Source organism: Oncorhynchus gorbuscha, unplaced genomic scaffold, assembly GCF_021184085.1.
Source record: "Oncorhynchus gorbuscha isolate QuinsamMale2020 ecotype Even-year unplaced genomic scaffold, OgorEven_v1.0 Un_scaffold_590, whole genome shotgun sequence".
NCBI lineage: Eukaryota > Metazoa > Chordata > Actinopteri > Salmoniformes > Salmonidae > Oncorhynchus > Oncorhynchus gorbuscha.
In genome coordinates this window covers 368,058-383,057 of record NW_025745426.1, presented here as the reverse complement: position 1 = coordinate 383,057, position 15,000 = coordinate 368,058, and the positions used below count along the sequence as shown (strand labels likewise).

The window sequence follows — 15,000 nt, the reverse complement described above, 5'->3', positions numbered from 1 at the left end:
GAATCAGATCAGAGTTTAACAAACTCATTGAAGGAACAAACTGACATTTTCAAACTAACGTTTGGTTAATAAACTCTCTCTGTGGATGACCTAGATGAAGAAGAAAGGGTAATCATTCTATTTGAGCAAAGACAGCACTTTAAACAAATTGCACTCATTGTGAAAGGAAGACAGTGTGCCAAGGGAAGCGGCTCAATCTGTAAGCTTTATCCAATTGTTGACAATGACATTCTGAGAGTGGGAGGAAGGTTAAGCAAGGCTGCTATGCCTATAGAACTAAAGAATCCTATGATCCTGCCCAAAGACTCCTACATCTCTAGACTGATCTTATTCCACATCCATGAGCAGGTTGGCCACTCTGGGAGAGGACACATGCTTTCCAGTCTTCGCCAGCGATATTAGATGCCATGTGCCAAGGCCTTAGCATGGAAGATCCTAAGAGCTGTGTCTTCTGCAGGCGGGTACAAGCTAGAGATGGAGAACAGAAGATGGCCGACCTTCCACAAGATTGGGTGTCACCTGATTTGCCGCCTTTCACCCATGTGGGCATAGATTACTTCGTCCCCATAGAGGTGAAGCGAGGCCGCGTTCATGTGAAGCGGTATGGTGTGATCCTTACTTGCCTTGTGAGTCGAGTTGTCCACTTAGAATTTGCTAGTTACCTGGATACTGATTCCTACATCAATGCCCTGCGCAGGTTCATATGTGGAAGAGGCCCAGTAACAACAGAACAGAACAGACAATGGCACCAACTTTGTTGGAACACACAGAGAGCGAGGAGAAGCGCTGAAAGAGCTGGTTCACAACAAGATTCAAAATGCATTACTGAAGGAAGGAGTGAATTGGTCATTCAACCCTCCCTCTGGAGGGCACCATCAGGGGAATGGGAGAGGTTGAAAAATATCCTCTATTTAGTCCTTAAAGAGCAAGTACTGGATGATGAGGCTTTGCAGACAGCCTTGTGTGAAGTTGAGGCGATCATGAACGACAGACCAATCACAACTGTAACAAATTACCCTAACGATCTAAAACCCCAGACTCCGAACCATCCACTTTATCTGAAAACAAAGCCAGTCCTGCCACCAGGACTATTCCAGAGAGGAGACCTATACTCACCAAGGAGATGGAAGCAGGTACAATATATCACTGACCTCTTCTGGAAGCGATGGATCAGGGAGTATCCATGGTGGAGGCGTGTGTCAGTGCAGTTAACAATTAGGGGCCGGTATGTTAGAGCCGATTTAGACATAGTTGGATAAAAGACAGAACATACAGAGCTCCATGTATCTGTGTGTATTTTTTCTATATGAAATATGAATGTATATGATGAATTATTAGGTACGTATGATTTATATTTACCTGGTTGAGGTATATTCCTTTGTTATTAGTGTACCTTAGTTTTTGTCTCCCCTTCTTGCCCATTCATTGTACTGTGGTAAGTGTGTTAGTGGTAGGATAAAGACAGGAAGTTGGGCCTTCAGGGGTGGAGGGAGTCCTAGCTAGACGGTTTAGAGTTTTGACCAGACATACAAACAGAACACAATATGCATTTTCATGTCAAGTAATCTATGCCTTTTTATGCCTTTTAAAGAATTACTTTAGTTAGATATAAGAAAAATCAATCATCTATTTTGTTGCACCATTTCCCTGGATCTCATTGAATGTTTTTGCCGTTTTGGCTTTTGGGAACTTTGACTGTGGACTGTATGCGTCAGAAACAACCCTGCCTCAGGCTTGGCAGTGGCTATGTTCCATTAGCAAAGGAAGTTCCTACACTCATAGAACGTCAATAACAACTCATACACTCTTAGAAGCTCTTAGAGTCTCTGTATGAGTATATATACACTTAGAACAGATCACTCTTGGGTACTTTTTCTGTAAACAGTGGTGGCTGCTGGGTAGTGTAGTCTGTCGCTACCTTGTCGCTGTCTGCTGTGTTCTGAGAGGTGCGGGATGCAATGGAGACGGTGTCCGGCTGGCTGCTGGCATCTCCCAGGCTGTCTGCATCCTCATTGGTGTCTCTGGGGGGGGGGGTGACGCGTACACGTAAAAAATATCATGACACGTACCGCACAACCTGATGAAACTTTTATTCTCCTCCATCAGTAAAATCAGGATTATGTCTCTACTGCCATTATGGCAGCCATATTGGACAGGGAGAAATCCAACCCAGTCTAATGTGAATGAATGGCAGCCATATTGGACAGGGAGAAATCCCACCCAGTCTAATGTGAATGAATGGCAGCCATATTGGACAGGGAGAAATCCAACCCAGTCTAATGTGAATGAATGGCAGCCATATTGGACAGGGAGAAATCCAACCCAGTCTAATGTGAATGAATGGCAGCCATATTGGACAGGGAGAAATCCCACCCAGTCTAATGTGAATGAATGGCAGCCATATTGGACAGGGAGAAATCCCACCCAGTCTAATGTGAATGAATGGCAGCCATATTGGACAGGGAGAAATCCCACCCAGTCTAATGTGAATGAATGGCAGCCATATTGGACAGGGAGAAATCCCACCCAGTCTAATGTGAATGAATGGCAGCCATATTGGACAGGGAGAAATCCCACCCAGTCTAATGTGAATGAATGGCAGCCATATTGGACAGGGAGAAATCCCACCCAGTCTAATGTGAATGAATGGCAGCCATATTGGACAGGGAGAAATCCCACCCAGTCTAATGTGAATGAATGGCAGCCATATTGGACAGGGAGAAATCCCACCCAGTCTAATGTGAATGAATGGCAGCCATATTGGACAGGGAGAAATCCCACCCAGTCTAATGTGAATGAATGGCAGCCATATTGGACAGGGAGAAATCCAACCCAGTCTAATGTGAATGAATGGCAGCCATATTGGACAGGGAGAAATCCCACCCAGTCTAATGTGAATGAATGGCAGCCATATTGGACAGGGAGAAATCCCACCCAGTCTAATGTGAATGAATGGCAGTAGAGACATAATCCTGATTTTACTGATGGAGGAGAATAAAAGTAAGGCATGTGATGTATCACAAATTGTGTAACAGAATTATTGTCAACCTAAAATATTGTTATATAATTATAAATAAATAAAATATATGTAAATAAATGCCTAAATGTTTCCTTTCCTGGAAAGCTGAGAATGGTGTTATATGATACAATATCAGAACGTGTTGTATTTACAACTTCATCAACTGAATCATCAACTGATGCAGACAGTGTGGCTGTGGATTGACTGCATTGTTTGAATGGAATCTGTACAACCACCTTAGCAGTACAAGAGACAAGAGAGGAAGTGGGCTGTGTGTGTGCATGTATGTACAAACCTCCTGTTGATGCTGCGCGTGCGGACCAGGGTGGGGGCGGGGGTCTTGGGGAGGGGGATGGGCTCCCTCAGCGCTCCTCTCAGATGGCCACGTCTCTCCTGGATCACCTGACGCACGCTACGTACCCACTCCTGCTTCAGCTCCAGAGATGAGGCCTGGGGAGGGAGGGAGGGAGGGAGGGAGGGAGATAGAGAACGGGAGGGGAGTTAGAGAGGGAGATAGAGAACGGGAGGGGAGTTAGAGACGGAGATAGAGAACGGGAGGGGAGTTAGAGAGGGAGAGAGAGAAGGGGGAGGGCAGGAGATGTGATAAAACGAGACAAACAGATAGTAAAGTAAATATAGGAAAGCACAACAGAAGCCACATCAGAGGAGAGTGCACGTGAAAAGGTTTAGAGTGCACGTGAAAAGGTTCAGAGTGCACGTGAAAAGGTTCAGAGTGCACGTGAAAAGGTTCAGAGTGCACGTGAAAAGGTTTAGAGTGCACGTGAAAAGGTTCAGAGTGCACGTGAAAAGGTTCAAAGTGCACGTGAAAAGGTTCAGAGTGCACGTGAAAAGGTTCAGAGTGCACGTGAAAAGGTTCACCAGAGATGTTTTAATTGTTTATTGAACCTTTATTTAACTAGGCAAGTCAGTTAAGAACAACGTATTATCTACAGTGACAACCTACTCCGGCCAAACCCAAACCCGGGCTTCGCAGGGCCAATTGTGCGCCACCCTATGGGACTCCCAATCACGGCCGGTTGTGATACAGCCTGGAATCAAACCGAGTCTGTATTGATGCCTCTAGCACTGAGATGCAGTAGGAGAGTGCACATGAAAAGGTTCACCAGAGATGACAGGCAGTAGGAGAGTGCACATGAAAAGGTTCACCAGAGATAACAGGCAGTAGGAGAGTGCACATGAAAAGATTCACCAGAGATAACAGGCAGTAGGAGAGTGCACATGAAAAGGTTCACCAGAGATGACAGGCAGTAGGAGAGTACACATGAAAAGGTTCACCAGAGATGACAGGCAGTAGGAGAGTGCACATGAAAAGGTTCACCAGAGATGACAGGCAGTAGGAGAGTGAGATGACAGGCAGTAGGAGAGTGCATATGAAAAGGTTCACCAGAGATAGGAGAGTGCACATGAAAAGGTTCACCAGAGATGACAGGCAGTAGGAGAGTGCACATGAAAAGGTTCACCAGAGATGACAGGCAGTAGGAGAGTGCACATGAAAAGGTTCACCAGAGATGACAGGCAGTAGGCAGTGAGATGAGGAGAGTGCATATGAAAAGGTTCACCAGAGATGACAGGCAGTAGGAGAGTGCATATGAAAAGGTTCACCAGAGATGACAGGCAGTAGGAGAGTGAGATGACAGGCAGTAGGAGAGTGCATATGAAAAGGTTCACCAGAGATGACAGGCAGTAGGAGAGTGCACATGAAAAGGTTCACCAGAGATGACAGGCAGTAGGAGAGTGCATATGAAAAGGTTCACCAGAGATGACAGGCAGTAGGAGAGTGCACATGAAAAGGTTCACCAGAGATGACAGGCAGTAGGAGACTGCACATGAAAAGGTTCACCAGAGATGACAGGCAGTAGGAGAGTGAGATGACAGGCAGTAGGAGAGTGCATATGAAAAGGTTCACCAGAGATGACAGGCAGTAGGAGAGTGAGATGACAGGCAGTAGGAGAGTGAGATGACAGGCAGTAGGAGAGTGCATATGAAAAGGTTCACCAGAGATGACAGGCAGTAGGAGAGTGCACATGAAAAGGTTCACCAGAGATGACAGGCAGTAGGAGAGTGCACATGAAAAGGTTCACCAGAGATGACAGGCAGTAGGAGAGTGAGATGACAGGCAGTAGGAGAGTGCATATGAAAAGGTTCACCAGAGATGACAGGCAGTAGGAGAGTGCATATGAAAAGGTTCACCAGAGATGACAGGCAGTAGGAGAGTGAGATGACAGGCAGTAGGAGAGTGCATATGAAAAGGTTCACCAGAGATGACAGGCAGTAGGAGAGTGCATATGAAAAGGTTCACCAGAGATGACAGGCAGTAGGAGAGTGAGATGACAGGCAGTAGGAGAGTGCATATGAAAAGGTTCACCAGAGATGACAGGCAGTAGGAGAGTGAGATGACAGGCAGTAGGAGAGTGCATATGAAAAGGTTCACCAGAGATGACAGGCAGTAGGAGAGTGAGATGACAGGCATGGAGAGTGCATATGAAAAGGTTCACCAGAGATGACAGGCAGTAGGAGAGTGAGATGACAGGCAGTAGGAGAGTGCATATGAAAAGGTTCACCAGAGATGACAGGCAGTAGGAGAGTGCAGGCATGAAAATGAAAAGTTCACCAGAGATGACAGGCAGTAGGAGAGTGCACATGAAAAGGTTCACCAGAGATGACAGGCAGTAGGAGAGTGCACATGAAAAGGTTCACCAGAGATGACAGGCAGTAGGAGAGTGCACATGAAAAGGTTCACCAGAGATGACAGGCAGTAGGAGAGTGCACATGAAAAGGTTCACCAGAGATAACAGGCAGTAGGAGAGTGCACATGAAAAGGTTCACCAGAGATGACAGGCAGTAGGAGAGTGCACATGAAAAGGTTCACCAGAGATGACAGGCAGTAGGAGAGTGCATATGAAAAGGTTCACCAGAGATAACAGGCAGTAGGAGAGTGCACATGAAAAGGTTCACCAGAGATGACAGGCAGTAGGAGAGTGCACATGAAAAGGTTCACCAGAGATGACAGGCAGTAGGAGAGTGCATATGAAAAGGTTCACCAGAGATGACAGGCAGTGGAGACTGCACAGGCAGTGGAGAAAGTTCACCAGAGATGACAGGCAGTAGGAGAGTGCATATGAGAATATATTTGGCTGTTACCTTGAGGACGGTCTTGTTGTCCGAGGTGGGGGTACGGCCCACCCACAGAGCAAACTTACAGGGGTCCCCCTCAATATGCTCTGTCACCCCCAACTCTGACGTCTGGAAGAGGACACAAGGCAGTTAATGTTTCCTTTGGGAAACGAGGTGGGGTATATGGGATGTAGAATGCATGAAAGTATATATGTGTTGTAGCCATACCCTCAGGCTGCTATTGCAGAGGTACCTGGTGTGGTAGACTAATATTTATATGTGTATTACTATGTTTATGGTATAGTATTGTATAGTATAGTATGGTATAGTATGGTATAGCATGGTATGGTATAGTATGGTATGGTATGGTATAGTATGGTATGGTATAGCATGGTATGGTATAGTATAGTATAGTATGGTGTGGTATGGTATGGTATGGTATGGTATAGTACAGTATGGTATGGTATGGTATAGTATGGTATGGTATGGTATGGTATGGTATAGTATGGTATGGTATGGTATGGTATAGTACAGTATGGTATGGTATGGTATAGTACAGTATGGTATGGTATGGTATAGTATGGTATAGTATGGTATGGTATAGTATGGTATGGTATGGTATAGTACAGTATGGTATGGTATGGTATAGTATAGTATAGTATGGTGTGGTATGGTATGGTATGGTATGGTATGGTATGGTATAGTACAGTATGGTATGGTATGGTATAGTATGGTATGGTATGGTATGGTATGGTATAGTATGGTATGGTATAGTATGGTATAGTATGGTATAGCATGCTATAGTATAGTATTGTATGGTATGGTATGGTATGGTATGGTATGGTATGGTATGGTATAGTATAGAATGGTATAGCATGGTATAGCATGCTATAGTATAGTATATGTATGGTATGGTATGGTATGGTATGGTATGGTATAGTATGGTATGGTATGGTATGGTATAGTATGGTATAGCATAGCATAGTATAGAATGGTATAGTATGGTATAGCATGCTATAGTATAGTATTGTATGGTATGGTATGGTATGGTATGGTATGGTATAGTATTGTATAGTATGGTATGGTATAGTATGGTATAGCATAGCATAGTATAGAATGGTATAGTATGGTATAGCATGCTATAGTATAGTATTGTATGGTATAGTATAGAATGGTATAGTATAGTATAGTATAGTATAGTATAGTATAGTATAGTATAGTATAGTATAGTATGGTATAGTACAGTACCCTCAGCCTGCTCTTGTAGAGATACTTGGTGTGGTAGAGTAATATTGTATAGGTGTTTCACTATGTGTATAGTTTAGATGGGAGTACAGTATGGTATGGTGCAGTATGTTACAGTATGGTATAGTATGGTACGGTGCAGTATAGTACAGTATAGTATGGTATTAGTTTAGTATTGTATGGTATGGTATTTTATGGTATGGTATAGTATAGTATAGTATGGTATTAGTATGGTATGGTATGATATTTGTATAGTATATTATAGTATGGTATGCTATAGTATAGTATAGTATAGTATAGTATGGTATAGTATGATATGGTATAGTATGGTATGGTATGGTATGGTATGGTATGGTATGGTATGGTATAGTATAGTATAGTATAGTATAGTATAGTATAGTATAGTATAGTATAGTATAGTACCCTCAGCCTGCTCTTGTAGAGGTACTTGATACGTCCGGAGGAGTCCTTTATCTCTTTACTGAAGACCAGCGAGAGCTCGAACAGGAACAGGTGGCGTTCCCGGCCTTTCCTGATAAGGGATTTAGGATCCCACACCTGGAAGGTATCCTGCAGGAGCAGCTCTCCCTGCACCTCCAAGCCCTCCTCCAGACCTGGGATAGGAATACAGCAGGAAGTCATGTTACATCTTACAGCAGGATGTTAATTCATACAGCAGGATGTTACATCATACAGCAGAAAGTGACATCATACAGCAGGAAGCGACATCATTGAACAATAAGTGACATCATACAGCAGGATGTGACATCAGCTCACCCTCTAGCATGCTAACATGCATGGCATCGTTGGCTCGCTTTGGAACACTCAGCATGACATCCAGACCCTCCTTGATCTCGCCTTTTCCCTCCTCACAACACGCCAACAACTCCTGGACACACACACACACACACACACACACACACACACACACACACACAGACAGACAGACAGACAGACAGACAGACAGACAGACAGACAGACAGACAGACAGACAGACAGACAGACAGACAGACAGACAGACAGACAGACAGACAGACAGACAGACAGACAGACAGGGAGGGAGGGAGGGAGGGAGGGAGGGAGGGAGGGAGGGAGGGAGGGAGGGAGGGAGGGAGGGAGGGAGGGAGGGAGGGAGGGAGGGAGGGAGGGAGGGAGGGAGACAGACAGACAGACAGACAGACAGACAGACAGACAGACAGACAGACAGACAGACAGACAGACAGACAGACAGACAGACAGACAGACAGACAGACAGACAGACAGAGAGACAGCGAGACAGAGAGACAGCGAGCCAGAGAGACAGCAAGACAGAGAGACAGAGAGACAGCGAGACAGAGAGATAGCGAGACAGAGAGACAGCGAGACAGAGAGACAGAAAGACAGCGAGACAGAGAGACAGCGAGACAGAGACACAGCGAGACAGAGAGACAGAGAGACAGCGAGACAGACAAACAGACAGACAGCAAGACAGTGAGACAGAGAGACAGCAAGACAGAGAGACAGAGACAGAGAGACAGAGAGACAGCGAGACAGAGAGACAGCGAGACAGCGAGACAGAGAGACAGAGAGACAGAGAGACAGAGAGACAGAGAGACAGCGAGACAGAGACAGAGAGACAGCGAGACAGAGAGACAGCGAGACAGAGAGACAGCGAGACAGAGACAGAGAGACAGAGAGACAGAGAGACAGAGAGACAGCGAGACAGAGAGACAGCGACAGAGAGACAGCGAGACAGAGACAGAGAGACAGTGAGACAGAGACAGAGAGACAGTGAGACAGCGACAGAGAGACAGCGAGACAGAGAGACAGCGAGACAGAGACAGAGAGACAGCGAGACAGAGAGACAGCGAGACAGAGAGACAGTGAGACAGAGACAGAGAGACAGCGAGACAGAGACAGAGAGACAGCGAGACAGAGAGACAGCGAGACAGAGACAGAGAGACAGCGAGACAGAGAGACAGCGAGACAGTGAGACAGAGAGACATCGAGACAGAGAGACAGCGAGACAGAGAGACAGCGAGACAGAGAGACAGAGAGACAGCGAGACAGCGAGACAGAGAGACAGAGAGACAGAGAAACAGTGAGACAGAGACAGCGAGACAGAGAGACAGCGAGACAGAGACAGAGAGACAGAGAGACAGCGAGACAGAGACAGAGAGACAGCGAGACAGAGAGCATAAGAATAGTGTCTTGTTAAACCAACACACATCAGTATTTCTCATGTTCTGTACCTTGAGAAGGAGCTGGTACTTGGTGATGCGCTGAACCGGCTTGATGAGCGCTGAGGAGATGGAGTTAGCAAGACCATGTCTCCTCTGGACCTCCTACACACATACACACACACAGCCTAAAATCAGGGCTGCAGAGACGCTACACTGAACAGTGATTGCCATCTACAGACTAACTGTATTATGCTCAGATGTGGAAAATGATGCTGAGATGTGGAAAAGAGAGTGAGAGAAAGAGAGAGACAGAGAAAGAGAGAGAAAAAGAAAGAAAAGGGGAAAACGAGAGTGTGTCACCTGAAAGAAGCCTGCCCCGTGTTGCTGGATCAGAAGGCTGGAGTCTGGTTTATTTCTACAATACGTCACATACATGTGGAACTTATCTGCCTGAGAGAGAGAGAGAGAGAGAGAGAGAGAGAGAGAGAGAGAGAGAGAGAGAGAGAGAGAGAGAGAGAGAGAGAGAGAGAGAGAGAGAGAGAGAGAGAGAGAGAGAGAGAGAGAGAGAGAGAGAGAGAGAGAGAGAGAGAGAGAGAGAGAGAGAGAGAGAGAGAGAGAGAGAGAGAGAGAGAGAGAGAAAGGTGAGGTTCAGACAACAAAGAGAAGTACTGTGAGGTTCAGACAACACTTCCGCAGTACTGTGATTCATTGGAACACAAACACACTCTCTCTCTCTCCCTCTCTCTCTCTTTCTCTCTCTCTCTCTCTCTCTCTCTCTCTCTCTCTCTCTCTCTCTCTCTCTCTCTCTCTCTCTCTCTCTCTCTCTCTCTCTCTCTCTCTCTCTCTCTCAATTCAAAGCAATTCAAGGGGCTTTATTGGCATGGGAAACATATGTTAACATTGCCAAAGCAAGTGAGGAAGATAATATACAAAAGTGAAATAGACAATAAAAATTAACAGTAAACATTACACATACAAAGACATTACAAATGTCATATTTTATATATATATATACAGTATTGTAACAATGTACAAATGGTTAAAGTACAGAAGGGAAAATAAATAAATAATTTTCTTGTGGCAACAGGTCACAAATCTTGCTGCTGTGAGGCACACTGTGGAATTTTACCCAGTAGATATGGGAGTTTATCAAAATTGGGTTTGTTTTATAATTCTTTGTTGATCTGTATAATCTGAGGGAAATATGTCTCTCTAATATGGTCATACATTGGGCAGGAGGTTAGGAAGTGCAGCTCAGTTTCCACCTCATTTTGTGAGCAGTGAGCACATAGCCTGTCTTCTCTTGAGAGCTATGTCTGCCTACGGCAGCCTTTCTCAATAGCAAGGCTATGCTCACTGAGTCTGTACATAGTCAAAGCTTTCCTTAAGTTTGGGTCAGTTATAGTGGTCAGGTATTCTGCCACTCTGTTTTCTGTTAATTCTTTCCAATGTGTCCTCTCTCTCTCTCTCTCTCTCTCTCTCTCTCTCTCTCTCTCTCTCTCTCTCTCTCTCTCTCTCTCTCTCTCTCTCTCTCTCTCTCTCTCTCTCTCTCTCTCTCTCTCTCTATCAGATATAACGTCTTGGTGGTTACCCAGGTGACGAAGCAGTGACCCACATCCTCAGGTAGCTGTTCGTAGTTCTCCAGCTCCTTCAGGAAAATACTGCAACAAAACACAAACCATCATTATACACTCTACACACATCTGTTATGCTGTGCCTACACCCCTCAAACACAAACATGGACCTTGAAGCCAGTTCCATTGCTTTTTGAATTGTTCCTCTCTAAGCAGTGACTGATTCAGACCTGAGACACCATGAGGGTGCAATGAATGATCGGGTAGAACAGAAAAGCAGAAGGAGTCCGGACCTGGTAAGGTAATATTTTAATACCTCTTTGCTATACCATAGAGACATACAGTATAATGTCATAGGTGTCATAGATCTGCAGAACTCTAGAATGGGATAATGGCAGCCATATTGGCTCGGGATGAATTCCATTTGTGTTCTATTTAATGATATGTGCTAAAAACCATACATTACACACAGCTTGTGCTATACAGACTGTGATATACACACCTGTTATGGAACTCATAAATGTCCTGGATGTTCCCAAAGACAACGTCATCCTTGTTGGCGATCCTGGTGGGGATCTCTTCAGAGCCACTGGTCATCTCCCACAGGTAGGTATCAATACACTCCTGCAGATCCTTCACATACACCCTCTCTGTCTGGAGAAGCTCTGACATGATATACCTGTAGGAGTACCAAGAAACTGGCTACTTTTTCAATAAATACAATTATCCCATCGCTCTGTCTCTCCCTCTTTTCTCTCTCTCTCTCTCTCTCTCTCTCTCTCTCACACACACACACACACACACACACACACACACACACACACACACACACACACACACACACACACACACACACACACACACACACACACACACACACACACACACACACACACACACACACACACACACACACACACACACACACACACACACACGTACCCTCTCTCCGTTTCCCCCTCTCTCTCATTCTCTCTCTTTCTCTGTTGGACTCACTCTTTCTTCCTGGCCGTCCTCCTCTTCTCGTCGCTGACCTCATGGTTAGGGTCGTTCAGGTTCACTTCGGGGTCAGAGTCAGAGAGGCTGTTGGGGATGAGCTCCAGCTCCAGGTCCTTATTGTCCTACAGGGGACACCGTACACAGAGACAATTCAATACCACTCAGAGAACTTCATTGACATGAAGGAAACAGACATGGGCAAAAAGCCCAGGTCCTCTGACAAATCAACTGTAAATTTTGGTGTTCCTCAAGGTTCTGTTTTAGGACCACTATTGTTTTCACTATACATTTTACCTCTTGGGGATGTTATTCGAAAACATAATGTTAACTTTCACTGCTATGCAGATGACACACAGCTGTACATTTCAATGAAACATGGTGAAGCCCCAAAATTGCCCTAGCTAGAAGCATGTGTTTCAGACATAAGGAAGTGGATGGCTGCTAACTTTCTACTATTAAACTCGGACAAAACAGAGATGCTTGTTCTAGGTCCCAAGAAACAAAGAGATCTTCTGTTGAATCTGATAATTAATCTTAATGGTTGTACAGTCATCTCCAATAAAACTGTGAAGGACCTCGACGTTACTCTGGACCCTGATCTCTCTTTTGAAGAACATATCAAGACCATTTCGAGGACAGCTTTTTTCCATCTACGTAATATTGCAAAAATCTGAAACTTTCTGTCCAAAAATGATGCAGAAAAATTAATCCATGCTTTTGTCACTTCTAGGTTAGACTACTGCAATGCTCTACTTTCTGGCTACCCGGATAAAGCACTAAATAAACTTCAGTTAGTGCTAAATACGGCTGCTAGAATCCTGACTAGAACCAAAAGAATTGATCATATTACTCCAGTGCTAGCCTCTCTACATTGGCTTCCTGTCAAAGCAAGGGCTGATTTCAAGGTTTTACTGCTAACCTACAAAGCATTACATGGGCTTGCTCCTACCTATCTCTCTGATTTGGTCCTGCCATACATACCTACACGTACGCTACGGTCACAAGACGCAGGCCTCCTAATTGTCCCTAGAATTTCTAAGCAAACAGCTGGAGGCAGGGCTTTCTCCTATAGAGCTCCATTTTTATGGAACGGTCTGCCTACCCATGTCAGAGACGCAAACTCGGTCTCAACCTTTAAGTCTTTACTGAAGACTCATCTCTTCAGTGGGTCATATGATTGAGTGTAGTCTGGCCCAGGAGTGGGAAGGTGAACGGAAAGTCTCTGGAGCAACGAACCGCCCTTGCTGTCTCTGCCTGGCCAGTTCCCCTCTTTCCACTGGGATTCTCTGCCTCTAACCCTATTACAGGGGCTGAGTCACTGGCTTACTGGGGCTCTCTCATGCCGTCCCTGCAGGGGGTGCGTCACCTGAGTGGGTTGATTCACTGTTGTGGTCATCCTGTCTGGGTTGGCGCCCCCTTGGGTTGTGCCGTGGCGGAGATCTTTGTGGGCTATACTCAGCCTTGTCTCAGGATGGTAAGTTGGTGGTTGAAGATATCCCTCTAGTGGTGTGGGGGCTATGCTTTGGCAAAGTGGGTGGGGTTATATCCTTCCTGTTTGGCCCTGTCCGGGGGTGTCCTCGGATGGGGCCACAGTGTCTCATGACCCCTCCTGTCTCAGCCTCCAGTATTTATGCTGCAGTAGTTTGTGTCGGGGGGCTAGGGTCAGTTTGTTATATCTGGAGTACTTCTCCTGTCCTATTCGGTGTCCTGTGTGAATCTAAGTGTGCGTTCTCTAATTCTCTCCTTCTTTCTTTCTTTCTCTCTCTCGGAGGACCTGAGCCCTAGGACCATGCCCCAGGACTACCTGACATGATGACTCCTTGCTGTCCCCAGTCCACCTGGCCATGCTGCTGCTCCAGTTTCAACTGTTCTGCCTTACTATTATTTGACCATGCTGGTCATTTATGAACATTTGAACATCTTGGCCATGTTCTGTTATAATCTCCACCCGGCACAGCCAGAAGAGGACTGGCCACCCCACATATGCTCTCTCAAATTCTCTCTTTCTTTCTCTCTCTCAGAGGACCTGAGCCCAAGGACCGTGCCCCAGGACGACCTGACATGATGACTCCTTGCTGTCCCCAGTCCACCTGACTGTGCTGCTGCTCCAGTTTCCATTGTTCTGCCTTGTTATTATTCGACCATGCTGGTCATTTATGAACATTTGAACATCTTGGCCATGTTCTGTTATAATCTCCACCCGGCACAGCCAGAAGAGGACTGGCCACCCCACATAGCCTGGTTCCTCTCTAGGTTTCTTCCTAGGTTTTGGCCTTTCTAGGGAGTTTTTCCTAGCCACCGTGCTTCTACACCTGCATTGCTGCATTGCTTGCTGTTTGGGGTTTTATGCTGGGTTTCTGTACAGCACTTTGAGATATCAGCTGATGTACGAAGGGCTATATAAATCAAATTTGATTTGATTTGATTTGATTTAAATCAATCTATCTCTGATTGACCTGGAATCTGAGACACACACACACATACACCCACCAGCCGAACACATTCAGTCACCCTCACACACATGGAAGACAACTAGTCGTCAAGAAACACACACTCCACCCCTCACACACACCTGAGTGCAGCCTCCCAGTGCAGTCTCCAGTGTGTTCCGGTACTGGCCCATGCGCATGGAGAACTCTCGGTAGCGCTTGTCCACCGTCGACACGCACCTCCGTAGCTCCACCCTGTGGGAGTGGCCCTTACCCAGCATGCTCTCTGCCAGCTGAATCAGCAGGTGCACCTTCTCCTGAGTGTGCTGGGAGGAGGTAGAGGGGAGAAATGGATTGTGGGAAATGTTCTGATATACACATCACCTTTGTAGTGTGTGAGTAAGCATTTGTGTATGTGAGCGGGTGTGTGTGTGTGT

At 45.7% G+C, this 15,000-nt stretch overlaps 1 protein-coding gene across 1 annotated transcript in view; it reads right to left on the bottom strand.

Annotated features, from left to right (window-relative positions):
• LOC124018916 (kalirin-like) overlaps nt 1-15,000 on the bottom strand; it is a 74,316-nt gene that overhangs the window by 26,260 nt on the left and 33,056 nt on the right. The window contains exons 24-34 of the mRNA XM_046334244.1: nt 14,707-14,889; nt 12,132-12,256; nt 11,638-11,814; nt 11,153-11,222; nt 9,922-10,011; nt 9,631-9,723; nt 8,177-8,288; nt 7,823-8,013; nt 6,182-6,283; nt 3,315-3,469; nt 1,919-2,021 (exon numbers count right to left, since the gene is read on the bottom strand). Coding sequence (XP_046190200.1) covers nt 1,919-2,021; nt 3,315-3,469; nt 6,182-6,283; nt 7,823-8,013; nt 8,177-8,288; nt 9,631-9,723; nt 9,922-10,011; nt 11,153-11,222; nt 11,638-11,814; nt 12,132-12,256; nt 14,707-14,889 — 1,401 coding nt within the window. The remainder of the gene's footprint in view (nt 1-1,918; nt 2,022-3,314; nt 3,470-6,181; nt 6,284-7,822; nt 8,014-8,176; nt 8,289-9,630; nt 9,724-9,921; nt 10,012-11,152; nt 11,223-11,637; nt 11,815-12,131; nt 12,257-14,706; nt 14,890-15,000) is intronic.